The following is a 15,289-nucleotide window of genomic DNA, read 5'->3' on the forward strand; positions in this document are numbered from 1 at the left end:
TGAGTTTTCGGTTTGGACCAGCGTTTGACAGAACAAACAGCATCTTGCAGTGCCAGCCTCGCCTGCTCACGGCTGTTTAAGGGAGTGCCACTCAGTGACCCTAGAGGAGAGAGGGGAGCAGTCTCTTAGGATCCTCAAGGCCCCAGTCTTTGACGACTCATTGCTTTTGAGTTGATTCTCACCCACGGTGACCCCTTTTTAGCCATCCAGAGCTGTCATAGCGGGATGCCGTCCACAGGTGGCGCCCGCGAGCCATGAGAACCTGTCACTCCGCCCTCCGTTCACGTCTGTCCACACAATTTCAGTGATACTAAAATATCGAGGTTGTTAACAATTCCAGCTTGCCCGGCTCCCCAGTCAACACTCTTGGCACTAGCAGTCAGGAAATCAAAAGATGAATTGCACCGGGCAAATCTGCTGTCAGAGACCTCTCCAGTGTACTGAAGAGGAATGAGACTCCTGAGAAGCAATGATGTCAGCCTAGAGACTAAGGTGCGCCTGATCCAGACCATGGTCATGCAGTTACTTGCTGTGCATCAGAGAGCTGGCCAATGACTAAGGTTGACAGAAGACAATCGATGCTTTCAAACTGTAGTGCTGGAGAAGAGTCTTGAACATGCCATGGGAGTGCCAAGAAAATGAAGTCTGTCTTGGAAAGGGTGAAATCAAAGCTTGGTCTCACACACTTTGAGCACGTAGCCAGGAAGGACTGGTCCTTAGAGAAAGATGTCATGTTGGGAAGGGCGGAGGGACAGTGCAGGAGAGGAAGAACCCAGATGAGATGCATTGATTCAGTGATTGGGGTAATGGGAGTAGGTGTGTTGGGGACAGTGAGACTGGCTCAGGACAGGGCAGGGTTCAGAGCTGTTACATAGGGTCGCTATAGGCACATAACAACAACAATGGCATTCTCTGAGTTGTGCAAGTACCTCTTCTACCCTGCTGTCACTTGGTACCACGACAGATCTTAAAAGAACACAATGCTCAAGGCAGGTTTGTTTGTTTGTTTTGAGGCAGGTACTCTTGACGAGTTATACTCTGGTGGCCTAGTGGTAGAGTTGCATTGCCAACACAAAGGCCTGTGGCTCATATAGGCCTGATTCAAATCTAGCTATGCTGTGGGGGAAAGAAGGGAAATATCCCTCTGTGCTATTTACAGTCTCTAGCAATCCACTGTAGGGTCAGCTTTGAGTCAGTTCTGATTCACCACCCTTGCAGAACAATTCCTTGGTTTTAAGGAGTATTTGACTCTTTAGGTTTGAGATTATCAGAGGGCAACAGTTTCTTACTCCTGAGGGTTTTGACCAAGGATCTGATAGCTGGACTGTGATCAAAGGGAGGGGAAATGTGGAACAGAGCCAAACTTTTTTTAAAAATTTTATTTTATTATTTTTTGTGCGTGTACTGTCAAATTGGATCTGACTGGTACAGGAGGAGATTGTCCCTCCTTCTCCAGCACAGCATCTGGTGGATTCAAACATATGTGGTTCAAATCTCTGGGATTGCAGTGCAGCTTCTTGCCACTAGGCCACCAGAGCTCGCTACAGAGCCAAACATTTTATAGAAAGCACACTCCCTGAGCCCATTGTGACTGGGGGAACTGAATCTTTGGCTCTGAGCTAATCTGGGACCGAAACTATGCCATGAGGTCATCTTTGAAATCAACCACAGTTTGGCTTAGATAATAACGTTTGCCTGGAGCAGTGAGCTCTTTAAAAGAATTATCTATGTGTGATCGAGCTGACATCAGTCATTCTAAAACAGGAGTTTAGCGGACAGAGCGCGTAATTCACAGTGACGCAGCGTGAGCCGAGAGCGAGAACTGTGTCACAACGCCAGTCATGAACCCGATGTCCTGGAATTGAAAGTGGAGAAAACACTGAGTGGGTGTATGTTTTGTCATGCAAATTCTCCCCCACGAAAAAAGCAGAAGAAATTGCAAAAATAAAAATAGTGGGGAGAAAACTCCCATTTTTCAGAAGGGACCAGAAGCTGGGAAGGTAGAGCGGAAGCCATTGTTTTTGGCCAGTGATGAGATTTCAGAGCTGAGTTCCCAGATTCTGACCCCTAGCTGTGGCCCTTTCTCTGCATCTGTGGAGGGGGGGTACTGGGGTCGGGGTGGAGGGGGCGGAGGTGGGGGATGAGCTCTCTTCACACTACAGAGGGGGTGCTGTTGGGGTTCAGAGTGCTCTTTGGAGGCAAGGATGATGAGGCTTTGCCTCATATACTTGAGGCATGTTGCTAAGAGGGGTTATTCCTTGGAGAGGGACATGATGCTTGGAAGAGTGGAGGGTTGGTGAAGAAGGGTGGATTGACATGGTGACTGCCTGCAGTGGGCTCTGGTGTGTCAGGAAATGTGAAGATGCCACAGGATAGGACAGGATTCAGACTCCACGGCAGCTAACAATAACAACAACAACAACATATTCCGTTTTGTGGACCTCTCAAAGGTGGCGCTTGTCTGGTGGGAATTTGCAAAGGACTCTTCAGGAGAAAGATCTAAGCCATAGAACACGTGGCGGTGCAGTTTGTTTCATGTTGCTGCTATTCACTAAAAACGCACCGCTTCTCCAGCTGTTCGAATCCCCCAGAGAAGGGGAAGCTGATGGACTGTGTCCTCCCTCCTGGGGATTCACAGCCTTGGATACGGTGGTGCGTTTGCAATCTAAGTCGTACAATCCACCTCATTTTTTTTTAATTTTTTAAAAAAATTATTATTTTGTATATACCGTCAAATCGGATCTGATGGTACAGAAGGAGATTGCCTCTCCTTCTCCAGCAGAGCATCTGGTAGATTCGAACTTCATACCTCTGGGGTTGCAGTGCAGCTTCTTGCCACTAGACCACCAGAGCTCCCCAAATCCGCCTCATTTTTGAGGAACAAGTGTACGGGAAGTCAAATTTGCTTAAAGGTGGGAAACAAGGAAGTGAGACTTTTTCCGTGCACGTCGAGTAATTTGCATGGCAATTCCTTCCTCGATTTTGTAAGACACTCAGCCCATTTCGTCCGTCTGCGGCTCCCGGGACCAGGGTGACAGGGTTAGTGGACGCAAGCCCCGCGCGTCCGCTAGGGGGCGCGCGAGCGCAGGTACTGGGAGTCCACAGCCGGAGGGGCGGGGCCTGGGCGGGGCCCGGGGCGGGACGGGGGCGTGTCCACAGCATCACCGAGACCTCCTCGTAGTGGGGCCACCTAAGAACAGGTTGGTCAAGCTCCTTCTCACCATCAGGCCCTGCGATGCCATGGATTTCTTTGTCCCTAAGAAAAACATGTGTTGCCATCTAACCCTTCCACCTGCCGATCAGAGCACTGATGGAGCAGTGGTTAAAGCGCTTGGTTGCTAAGCCACAGGTGAGGGGTTCTAACCCACCATCTGATCCTGGAGGAAAAAGCTGAGGCGGTCTGCGCCAGTGAGGACCACAGCCCGGGAGGCTCATCCGGCATATTCCACCCGACCTGTCCAGTGACTAGGGGTGGATTTTTAAAATGCAAGTGGTTTTTTTTCTTAATTTTTATTTTTTTTGTTATTTTTGTTGTTGTTGTTAGTACCGTCAAATTGGATCTGTCTGGTACAAGAGGGGATTGCTCCTCCTTCTCCAGCAGAGCATCTGGTGGATTTGAACCGTGCAGCTCTGGGATTGCAGTGTAGCTTCTTGCCACTAGGTCACCAGAGCTCCCTAAAATGCAAGTTTTCTAAAACAAATTCTAGATAAGTGAAAGTTCCCAATTCATGTTGTGTTTTCATCCAATTATTCACAATGTGTTTTATAAGAGTAATGAAAATCTTTATCAGTGACACGTCTAATCAAACCCTTACGGAGCTCTGGTGGCCTAGTGGCAAGAAGCTGTGCTGCAGTCCCAAAGGCAGGAGGTTCGAGACCACTAGCTGCTCCGCGGAAGAGGGATGGACCATCTCCCCCTGTGTGATTAACTGTCTCTGGAAACCCGCCAAGGGTCCACTATGAGTCAGTACCAACTCTAGAATAAACACCACCACCAATAAAACCTTACTGTCTCCTGCCTTTCCCTTCATCCAACTCATCTATTTATTAATTTTAACTCCCCTCTCCCTCCCTTCTAGGAGACGGATTTCACTCACCATGACCCCCCAAAACAAACAACAAAATACCGTCTCTCAGCAGCCACCTTTATTCAGACCATCACCCCAAAACAACAAAACATCACCTTCAACACCACCAACAACAGTACCACTAACACCAAGAACAATACCACCCCACCCCAGCGCTACCACCACCACTATATTTACGATTACCAAGACCACAACATCACCCCCGCAACCCCACCATCACCACTAAGAGTACCAGCCACCATCACCGTCTCCATACCGCTGTGTCTCCTTCATTCTCTGTCGATTATCTCAAATGGTCCTGGTTCCCCCCTTTCACTTTTCTTTTTGTTATAATGATAAATAACAGACCATTTGCACGTCAGTATTTATGCGTGTTCTGGTTTTCTCCCCATGATGGCAAAATGATGCGTAGAAAAACATTTACCAAATCAAATATTCTTACCTGTGTTCGCAGGAGAGACCAGATCTTGGTGGAGGATATCATGCTTGGTCACTTTGAGGGTCATCAAAAAAGAGTAAGACTGCATTGAAACAGATGAGGGAGATTAGGTATTATTTTCATGGCAAGATTACAGAAAAAGAAATGGATATTAAAATGGACTGTGGACTGGGGGAATTGTCTAACAATGAAAGAATTTTTTTTTCAAAGAGAAAAATAAACTTAGGGGAGGGGCGGGCAGGGAGGAAAATGTGCAATAATGAATGAATGGGGGAAATTAAATGGAAAGAATATGCTGTAAGAAACATATATATATATATATGCTGCATTAAAACATCATTCATAAAAACAAAACAAGAATAGCTAAATTCTCAAATGAGGTCCAAACTCTTTTTAAAGGGGAAAAATAAGAAAAGAAAATGTAAACATTTTTTTAATTTTTTTTTATGTACTGTCAAATCAGATCTGACTGGTACAGAAGGAAATTGTCCCTCCTTCTCTGGCACAGCATCTGGTGGATTTGAACCGTGCACCTCTGGGATTGTAGTGCAGCTTCTTGCCACTAGGCCACCAGAGCTCCCTTCTGTAAACATTTTAAAAAATCGCAATAAATAATTTTTAAGGGTAAACCCCCCCAAATATAAAGTTGGAGATTATTTTAAAATAAATAAATTTTTCTTTCTTTTTTTTAAAAAAGGAGTAAGATTTTCCCTGAGATGGACTGACTCAGAGGCCGCCATGATGGATGAAGGATGGTGAGGTTGGCCCAGGACTGGGCAGTGTGTCCATGAGGAGTTTGGGGCCAACTCAAGGCACCTAGCATCATCAAACATTTTCAAGTGATGCTGATTACATCCTTCAGTCAATATTTTTAGAAACATGTACAGTTCAGTGAACTAATCATGTCCACCATTTTTGTGCCTTATTTCTGATGACCTGTGGAGTTTAGAGCAATAAAGGTCAGAGATGTTATGGACTGCTGCTCAACTGGGATCTGTCTAATGTCTTTTAATCCTGATTGTACTGAGGTTATAAATTTTGGGGGAGGAAGAACATAAAGGTGAAATGATGTTATGGGTTGAATTTTCCCCATAATTGCAAGGCTAGGGAGCAATGATGCTAGTTTAAAGACTAAGGTGCACCTGACAAGCCATGGACTTTTCAATTACTTACTATGCATCTGGAAGTTGGGCAATGATTAAGGATGACTGAAAGAGAATCAATGCCTTGAAGTCATGATATTGGAGAAGAGTACTGATACCTCCTGGATTGTCAAAAGAATGAACAAATACGGCGTGGAGAAAGTTCAACCAGGTGCCCCTTAGAGGCAAAGACGGCAAAGCTTTGTCTAATATACTTTGGACACGCTGCAAGGAAGGGTCAGTCCTTGGAAAAGGACGTTATGCTTGGAATGGTGGAGGGTCAGCGAAAGAGGGAGAGATCTTCAGCGAGGTGGCTTCGAAACAGTGGTCTCAAGTGCGTCAGAGAGGACGCGGATGGCGCAGGAGAAGACAAGGTTCAGATCCCCTCACAGAGTGTGGCCACGCGTTGCACTGGCCTTGAGGACACCAAACAACAACACAGTCCCAACAACCAGGCGCCTGTGAGCTGAGCCGATTTAAGGTCTGTGCAGATGCGATGGTTCAGGATGAAGCCATGCTGGATTAGTGCAGGTCCCGGTCCCCGTGTGACTGGTGTCCTCACAAGGAGGGAAGGGACAGGGAGGGAAGATGGACACGTGGAGATGGAGGCAGACACTAGAGTGATGTGGCCACAAGCCAGTAAACGCCAAGGCCTGAGGACCCACCCCCCACTGAGAGGACAAGGAAGGGTCTTCCCTGCAGCCCCTGGACAGTGACCTTTATTTCAGAGCGCCAACCCCAGACCTGTGTTGTTGCTGCTGTTAGGGGCTGTTAAATCCTTCATAACCCATAGGGACCCCCACGAACAGCAGCTCAGAATGTCGTCCCACCCCACGGTCTCCACCCCGCTCAAACCCACAGCTGAAGGCACTGCGTCAACCCACTGACCAGACCTGAGGGATGATCCGTTCCTGTTGTTTAAAAGCCACTCACGCTCGTACGTGGTCAGGGCAGAACCCAAACCACCGTGAGCCATTTTCAACTTGTGGGGACCTTAGAAGTTGAACTCACTTGGTGGGTTTGAATGGCCAACCTTCAGGTTAGTGGTCAATACAAAATATTTACGTCACTCGAGGAGTTTCAAGAAGCTAAGGTGTCCCCTACCAGGAATGACGCCCCCCCCCACTTCTGGGCTGTCCCTCCACGCCCCGGTGTACAGGGCCTTGGCTGGCATCCCCCCTCGGCCCTGTGGCCTCCATCTGTGGGAGGAGAAGGGGCAGGCGGTGTCCCAGGAACTATAACCACTGAGCTTCCTCTTCTGTGGACAGTCCCAGCTCCTCCCCACTTGGGGCTTCCTGGGGAGCTTACCTCCCAGACAGACAGACGGACCAGAAGCCAGATGGTGCCAGGCTCGCTGCAACTGCAGAGATGTCCCCACTGGCCTCACTCCTGATGCTGCTGTTGTTGTGGGGGTCAGCGTGTGCTGGGGTCTGGGGGTCCCCGGCTGGGACTGGGGCTGGCCAGCAGCCTCAGTCTCCCCAGAGGTTCCCAGTTTCTCGTTATAGAAGCTACCAGCTGAGGGTGCAGGAGGTGGTGACGGTGCAGGAGGGCCTGTGCGTCTCCATACCCTGCACCTTCTCCCACCCCTGGATGGGCTGGGTCAGGTCTGATCCAGCTCATGGCTACTGGTTCCGGGAACAGACCGATGTTCTCACTGGGGCTCCAGTGGCCACAAACAATCCAGAAAGGAAAGTAGAAGAGGGGACCAGAGGCCGATTCCAGCTCCTCGGGGACCCCAAGGACGGGAGCTGCTCGCTGCTGGTCAGAGATGCAAGGAGGCAGGACGCGGCCAACTACTTCTTTCAGGTGGAGAGAGGAAACATTGTGAAATATAATTATAAAGAACACATGGTAACCCTGAGAGTGACAGGTACGGAGCCAGCTTGTTTGGGGATGACTGGGGGATGGGCCAGGCATCTGAGACTAAGACACCCCCCCCCCCAGACCTGATGCAGAAGCCTGGCATCTACGTCCCTGAGACCCTGGAGCCTGGCCGCCCAGCAACACTGCTCTGTGTGTTTCCTGGGGACCCTGAAGGATGTCCATCCCCCACGTTTTCCTGGACTGGGGTGGCCCTCTCCTCACAAGGAGCTGCACCACGAAACTACATCTCCTTCTCTGTGCTCCCTGTCACCCCGAGGCCCCAAGACCACAAAGCCTGGCTCACCTGTGGAGTGGAATTGAAAAATGGTGTGAGCTCCTCAAACAAGGTCCAGCTGAGAGTGGCCCGTGAGTCTGTGGGGGGAAGGACTTGTGGGGGAGGAACAGGCCAGGGTAAAGAGGGAAGAAGCCCATGGAAACCAGCATGCTGGAGTTGGGAGGGTCCCCCAGGAGGAAAGATGGGTTCCAGGAAGCTGACTTGTCCTGAGAGGTGACGGGGACAGCTCCAGTCCTCTGGGCTCCACTGTGCACCTGGTGCCACGGTCCCAGGGAGGACCAGGGACAGTCACACTTTCTCTCTGTACCTGGGGGGCAGCACTCCTTCCAGTCGCCTCATGGTCTTGTTGCAGATGCCCCGAAGGACCTTATCATCAGCTTTTCTCTGACCAATACATCAGGTAACAGGGGGTGGGGGTGGTGTGAATGGGGCTGAGTCAGTTTAATATAGGGAACAAAAAGTTGGGGACCCGCTGGAGGTGGTGCTTCTCTGTGCAGCCCCGCTCACTCTCTCTCCAGTTCGGAGACTTCTGGGAAAGGACTCACGAGTGGACGTCAAGAAAGGCCAGTTCCTACGGCTGCTCTGTGCGGCTGATGGCCACCCCCCACCCACGCTGAGCTGGGTCCTGAGTGACAGGGTGCTCTCCTGGTCCCCTCCCTCGGGGCCCAGAAGCCTGATACTGGAGCTGCCTCAGGTGGGACCCAAGGACGCAGGGCGCTACACCTGCCGATCAGAGAACAGGCTGGGCTCCCAGCAGCGCTGGCTGGACCTATCTGTGCACTGTGAGTGTGTATGTGTGTGGGGGTGATATTAGCAAATTGGGGGTCCTGGGGTCAGGGTCCCAGAGCTGGGAGGGGTCTGTACTCAGGGCAATGGCAGGAGGCTCCCCACCTGTTGGAATCCTTGTGTGGTTTGAGTCTTGGGTTCAGTAGGTGAGTCAATCCCCACCCCAGCTCCTCAGGTCGGGATGGCTCCCTTTGACCCAGGGGAGCCCCTGCCCCCTTGAGCCAGGCCCCTGCTTCTGTTTCAGACCCTCCAGAGAACCTGTCAGTGATGGTGTCCCCAGCAAACAGGACAGGTATGGAGGTTAGAGAATCACATCCTGATCCCAGGTGGTGGGAATGGGGGTCCCTGTCCCCCAGCTCTGTATGTCTCCTGAGTCTCCCCTCCTCCCCTCCAGCCATGGAAAACTTCACGAATGGCATGGCCCTCCCAGTCCTAGCGGGCCAGTCCCTGTGTCTCATCTGTGTGGCTGACAGCAGACCCCCTGCCACGCTGAGCTGGGACTGGGGGAAACTCCCCCTGAACCTCTCACAGTCCTCAGACCCCGGGGTCCTGGAGCTGCCTCGGGTGCAGAAGGAGGATGAAGGGGAGGTCACCTGTCGAGCTCGGAACTCTCTGGGCTCCCAGCACGTGACTCTGCACCTCTCTGTGCTCTGTGAGTGTGGGGGCCCCTGGGGCAGGCATGTGGTTCCTGGAAGGAGGACCCACCTCTGATTGCTCCCCTAACTCCCCGCAGACCCCCCTGAGCTGCTTGGCCCCTCCTGCTCCTGGGAGGCCGAGGGTCTGCGCTGTAACTGCTCTGCCCGAGCCCGGCCGGTGCCCTCGCTGCTCTGGTGGGTTGGGGACCGGCTGGTGGAGGGGAACAGCAGCAACATCCCTGTCACTGTCACCTCCATCTCGGAGGGACCCTGGGCCAACAGCTCCCTGACCCTCCATGAGCAGCTCAGCCTAGACCTCGGACTTCACTGCGAGGCCAGGAATGACCACGGGCTCCACAGAGTCACTGTCCTGCAGCTGCCAGGTCAGGGGTCAGCTGGGGGGCTCGAGGGGAGGGAGTGAAGATGCTGGAAGGATGTGGAGCTTTCAGGCTGGGGCTGCAGGGAAGGGGGCGCCTGGGGCTGGCTGGCTGGGGGCTGATGAACAGGGGAACTCACTTCCTGTGGGAGAAGGAAGCTCGAGGGTCCTGGGGCTCTGAGAGGGACCTCTCTAACCCCCCCACTCCACTGCAGGGAGCCCTGAACCTGGGGGAGGATCTGTCCTGGCGGCGGCCCTGGGAGCTGGTCTCACGGCCCTGCTCGGTCTCTGTTCCTGCCTCATCTTCCTCATGTGAGTGTTCTCCTCGGGGCTGGGAGGTGGTAGGGGCCCTGGAGTCCCCAAGAGTCCCAGGTGGCAACACCTGGACGGGGCAGTGACTGCTGTAAGGGTTGGTTTTAGGGACAGAAACTCGGGAAGCCAGTTGCCTCAGAGTTGGTCCTGGCACCTGGGGGCCCATGTATGTCAGTCTGGCAAGAACTGGGCTCCTAGGCTTTAACAGTGGCTGTTTTTTTCAAAAGTGGACTGCCTGGCCTTACTTCCGCGGTTCTATGGGGTGGATTTGAATCATCCACCTTTTTTTTTTTTTAAATTAATTTGTGTGTACCGTCAAGTCAGATCTGACAGGTGTAGGAGGAGATTGCTCCTCCTTCTCCGGCAGAGCATCTGGTGGATTCGAACCGTGTATCTTTGGTATTGCAGTGCAACTTCTTGCCATTAGACCCCCAGAGCTCCCCATCCACCTTTTTTGTTACTAGCCGAGTTCAAACCATACGAAATCAAAACCCAAACCCCAAACTTCAAGTGGGTTCTAACTCCTGGCGGTCCCCACTCTGCTCCAGAGAGTTTTCAATGGCTCCCCCTCCTCCCCAAAGGCACTCTGGGTGGGTTCAAACTGTCCACTTTTGGTTAATAGTTAAGTGTTTAACAGTATGCGTCACCCAGGACTCCTGAAACTGTCAGCCCCTTGGAGTTCAGGGTCAGTGGGCGGGGCGGACGGGAGAGGGCCGCCTGCGCACTGGAAGCTTGATGGCTGGATGCACTAGAGGCTCCTCAGGCCTGGTGATCCCACCTCTGAAAGCCCTCAGCCTGGAACCCTCTGGGGAGTTCTACTCTGCACCCCTGGGTCACCAGGACTCTGAGTCGACGTAACATAAGTGGGAGGAGATTGAGGGCAGGGGTGAGTCCCAGCCTCCAGGAGGGAGCTCCCGTTCTCCGGACACACGTGGCGCCCACGCACCCCAGGTCTGGGGTCGCCCTCTGGCCTCTGCAGCAGGCAGTCCCCTGAAGGACCCGGACTCCTCCCTCAGGGTGAAGACCTGCAGGACGAAGACAGCCAGGCCGGCTGCCGGAGGACCCCGTGGCCGCTCTGTCTCGAGTGACACCTCTCGGGTGAGTCCTCTGTCCATCCAGGTCCCACCTGGTCACTTCCCCACGACGGCTCCTCTGATGACTCAGGCTGTCATCTTTCCCCAATAAGCTTTTCTCCTGGGTCCCACCAACCCGTCACCCAGCCCAGGACCCAGGGGTCACCCCCTTCTGCCTCCTGTTTCATCTCCTGGAGCTTGGGGGGACCACCAAGAGCTGGGGAACCCCAATAGATTCCTTCCGTCCCCCATCTCATTTCTGCCTGGTTCCCTGACCTTCTTTCTCCCTGCTCCCCCAAGACAAAACTCCAGAGGCATCTCCCTAAAGTGGTAATTTTCAACTGTCTAGTTCAATGGCCCTCAGATCACTCTCACTATAAAGCGAACTGCAGATTAGGGATAACCCCAGGATCACACTCTGTTCTGACAATGACATAAAATTTGGGGTCCCCAAGACCACTCTCACCCCATTTCCCCCTGTATACCCACTTGCCCCCCCTCAGCTTATAGGACTTGGGATGCTTCCAAGAAAATCCAGTGTAAATTTCCCCCCACTATGGCTGGCAAGGCCTGACTTCAGAGAGGGTCTCACCTCCCCCTCTGCTTCCCACCCACCGTCCCCCACACGCTGCAAACACGTCCCTTTGCTCCCAGCCAGCGAGTGACCCCTGGGGACCCTGCGTGTGCTCCGGCGCTTCAGTGGCTAAGCGCTCGGGCATTAGCCAAAGGGTCTGGCAGTTCGAAGCTCGCTCCTGGGGCTGTGGGGGGGATTGTAGGAGACAGGAAATCAGCTACCGAGGACCAGGCATCGTTGCTGTTGTAATTGTCAGGAATGCTCAAGCTGATTGTGGCTCTCTGTGACCCCATGTTACCCAGCAGATTTGCCTGTAAGTTCTCCAGGCTGTAAGCTTTATGAACACAGACGCCCTGGCCTTGCTGTCCAGAGCCCAAGTGGGTTCTTGCTGCCCAATGCTTATCTGCTGTACCACCAGGGATCCTTCAATCAAACCCAAACTCCCAGCTGCCACATCTATTCCGACTCATAAACAACCCCTACTGGGTTTCCTTGGAGAGGGACATCGTGCTTGGGAGGGTGGAGGGACAGCGCAGGAGGGGAAGACCCTCTATGAGGTGGATTGATTTAGTGACTGGGGTAATCGGGATGGGTGTGTCAGAGGAAATGAGATTGGCACAGGATAGAGCAGGGTTTAGGGCTGTTGTACATAGATAGGGTCGCTATGAGTCGCAAACGACTCGATGGCACATAACAACAACAACAACATTGAGTTTCCAAGACTGTAAATCTTTGTGGGAGAAAGTCCACCTTTCTCCCTTGGAGCCACTTGGTGGATTCAAACCACTGACCTTATGGTTAGCAGCAGGACACAATACGTACTATACTCACTCCTTGGTTCCTTAGCCAGACAGTGTTATAGTTAATTATGTTGGGTCTCCATCCCCTTCTCCCTCTTTCCATTAAGGGTCACCAGTGGAAGTCGCAGCCAGGCAGACCCCCAGACGCCTCACCGCTGGCTGTGGTCACCTCACCTCCAGCTGTGGCCAGCTCCCACTTGGAAGAAGACCAGGAGCTCCATTACGCCTCCCTCGTCTTCCGGGGACTGAAGCCCCAGGAACCTCAAGACCAGGAGGACACCAGCACCAACGAGTACTCGGAGATCAAGATCTGGGGACTGAAGCCCCAGGAACCTCAGGACCAGGAGGACACCAGCACCAACGAGTACTCAGAGATCAAGGCCCACTAGTGAGGGCTCACCTGGCTCCCCAGGTCCAGCTGGAGGGCCCAGAACTGTCCTGAAAGGGACACTTGAGGGGGACACTTCCTGAGAAAACAGCTTGTCATGTGGACAGGATTTAACTGCACTGCACTCCTCACTTACCATCTTGTTATCTGACCATTCACATTTACAATTCTAAGTTGTGTGACCAATCTCACCCTGCTTTTCAGAGTGGGCCTTCCCCATTTGCAAAAACTCACAGGTAGACAAGTCTTCCGTCCAACCTTCGGTGTTGCTTCAGGCTTTCTGAAAGGAGCACAGTGCTCAGGGCAGACATTGTTTGCTGGTGTAGCTGAGCTGTTGTTTGGTTTCAAGCAGCCTTCAGGGGGCAGTCCCTGCTTAAGGCTAAAGATGGTCTCAGAGCCTCTGCGCCAGCCTTTATTGCTTCATTGTGCATCTCTCTGCAGAGCTGGCGGGGAGGTTTGTCCATCCACTGACTCTCACTGTCCCACAGCCCAGAGCAGAGCCTGGCACTAAGAGGCTCTGGGCAGAGGGGCAAGCTTGGCTTTCTGTCTCTGGTGTTTAGAAATGTTTTAATCGTGTGTTGATGAGTTGATGCTGACTCACAGTGACCTCGTATGACAGCGGGGAAATGCTCCCAGGGATTTTTGGGGCTGTGACCTTTACAGGAGCGAGAGCCAGGCCTTTTCTCCGTGGAGCTAAGTGAGTTTGAACCTTCGACCTCTCAGTTAGCGTCCCAGCACTTAACAGATGCTCCACCAGGGCTCCTTTCTTGGAGAACAGCCTGGGCGGATAAGGTACTCTCTGTGTCTTTCTAAAACACAGAGACTGAACTTAAGCAAGGGTGGGTAAGTAGGGGCCGTGCAGGCCAGAGGAGCCCTGCCGGGCGGGGCAGTGGTTCGAATCCAGCAGCAGTGGGTTAGAATCCAGCAGCCGCTCTGCAGAAGGGTGAGGCAGCCAGCTTCTGTAGAGGTGACACAGCGCATGGGCAGGCTGCCTCTCTGGATGTATGGTGAATTCTAACCACTGACCTCTTGTTGAGCAACTGTGCACGTAACCACTGCGCCACCAGGGCTCTCCTTTGCATGTGTACAGTCCTAGGTTTATGCAGCCAATGAAAAGCTCATTAGTATCCTGAAGTCCTCACATGCTGTCTCCAGCGTCGTTCCTATCACCAAACTGTACCTTCCCACTACCAGTCCTTCTGAATCTCCAACTTCTGCGCTTCTATTATTAACAATCTGTGTTTCTTCACTGCAAGTTTGATTGACTTCCGAATGCAGAAGTTGGTAACAAGCTTCAGTTTCTTCCTCTTTCCACTCAGTAAATTAGCAAATGCGTAACTTTGCATACTGGTCTTAGCTGACCTTCCTCTTGGGGTGGTGGTGGTGGAGGTGGATATTAATCCATTGCTGGTAGCCACGGTCTTCAGCCCCGATCGGTCATCACTGAGCTAGCTATCCTTGGCATGGCAATGACTGGTGGGTCCTGTCAGTGTGTGTATCGGCTTTCAATTGTGTTAATTGGTGTAGTTACGTTTTTTGTTTGTTTTGTGCTGTTGACTCATAACTGACCCTCTAGCAGGTTTTCAAAGGCGGCAGAACCACACAGGAGATTTCCCATATTTCTCCCTTGGAGCAGCTGGTGGAGCAGAACTCCTTGCCTTTGAGTTGGTGGCAAAACTCTTTACCCACTAGGCTACCAAGGCTCCCCCTATTTTGCCACATAGAATTAAAGCAAAACTCTGGGCAGTCAAATGTTATTTTTATTTATACTTCCAAGACCTGCTAGTACATATTTGTTTGTTGAGAAGGACAGAGTGTTTTAGTCTCCTAGGGCTGTTGTAACGCATACCACAGGTGGGGTGGCCTCTAAGAAGAGCAGCTTATTGTTGTAGGGTTCTGTAGGCTGCAAGTCCAAGGTCATGGTGTAGACCGCGTTGACTCTGAGACCCTCAGAGGGCTTCTGTTACAGGCTTCTCTTTCCTACATTTTGGAAACTTCAGGCATTTGTGGACTTAAAAAACACCATTTTATTTTTTTTCTATTGTGATTTTTTAAAAAAACTATTATTTTTCGTGTATACTGTCAAATCAGATCTGACTGGTGCAGGAGGAGATTGTCCCTCCTTCTCCAGCAGAGCATCTGGTGGATTCAAACCGTGCACCTCTGGGATTGCAGTGCAGCTTCTTGCCACTAGGCCATCAGAGTTCCCTTAAATAAATTTTTTAATTTTAATTGTGATTTTAACAAAAGTTTATAGAAAAGTGGGATTTTTAAAAAATTTATTTTTATTATTTTTTGTGTGTACCGTCAGATCAGATCTGACTGGTACAGGAAGAGATTGCCCCTCCTTCTCCAGCAGAGCATCTGGTAGATTCGAACCACATACCTCTGGGATTGCAGTGAAAAGTTGGATTTTCATTCTTTCATAGTTGCACATTCTCCTCCCTCCCCCACTCCTCTGTTCACAAAAAAAGTCCTTAATTTTTGCATAATAAAAAAATACATGAATGTTTAGTTA

The 15,289-nt window shown here is 51.5% G+C and overlaps 1 protein-coding gene across 1 annotated transcript; it reads left to right on the forward strand.

The window, feature by feature from the left end:
• Positions 1 to 7,037: 7,037 nt before the first annotated feature.
• Positions 7,038 to 12,772, forward strand: SIGLEC11 (sialic acid binding Ig-like lectin 11). Its single transcript, XM_006897337.1, has 10 exons — positions 7,038 to 7,539; positions 7,614 to 7,898; positions 8,180 to 8,227; positions 8,346 to 8,609; positions 8,858 to 8,905; positions 9,008 to 9,265; positions 9,347 to 9,631; positions 9,840 to 9,936; positions 10,953 to 11,034; positions 12,491 to 12,772. The coding sequence occupies exons 1-10, from the start codon at positions 7,038 to 7,040 to the stop codon at positions 12,770 to 12,772; spliced, it is 2,151 nt and encodes a 716-aa protein (XP_006897399.1).
• Positions 12,773 to 15,289: the final 2,517 nt, after the last annotated feature.

The sequence above is a fragment of the Elephantulus edwardii genome, unplaced genomic scaffold (genome assembly GCF_000299155.1).
Source record: "Elephantulus edwardii isolate Elephantulus edwardi_28Jun2011 unplaced genomic scaffold, EleEdw1.0 scaffold00208, whole genome shotgun sequence".
Classification (NCBI taxonomy): Eukaryota; Metazoa; Chordata; class Mammalia; order Macroscelidea; family Macroscelididae; genus Elephantulus; species Elephantulus edwardii.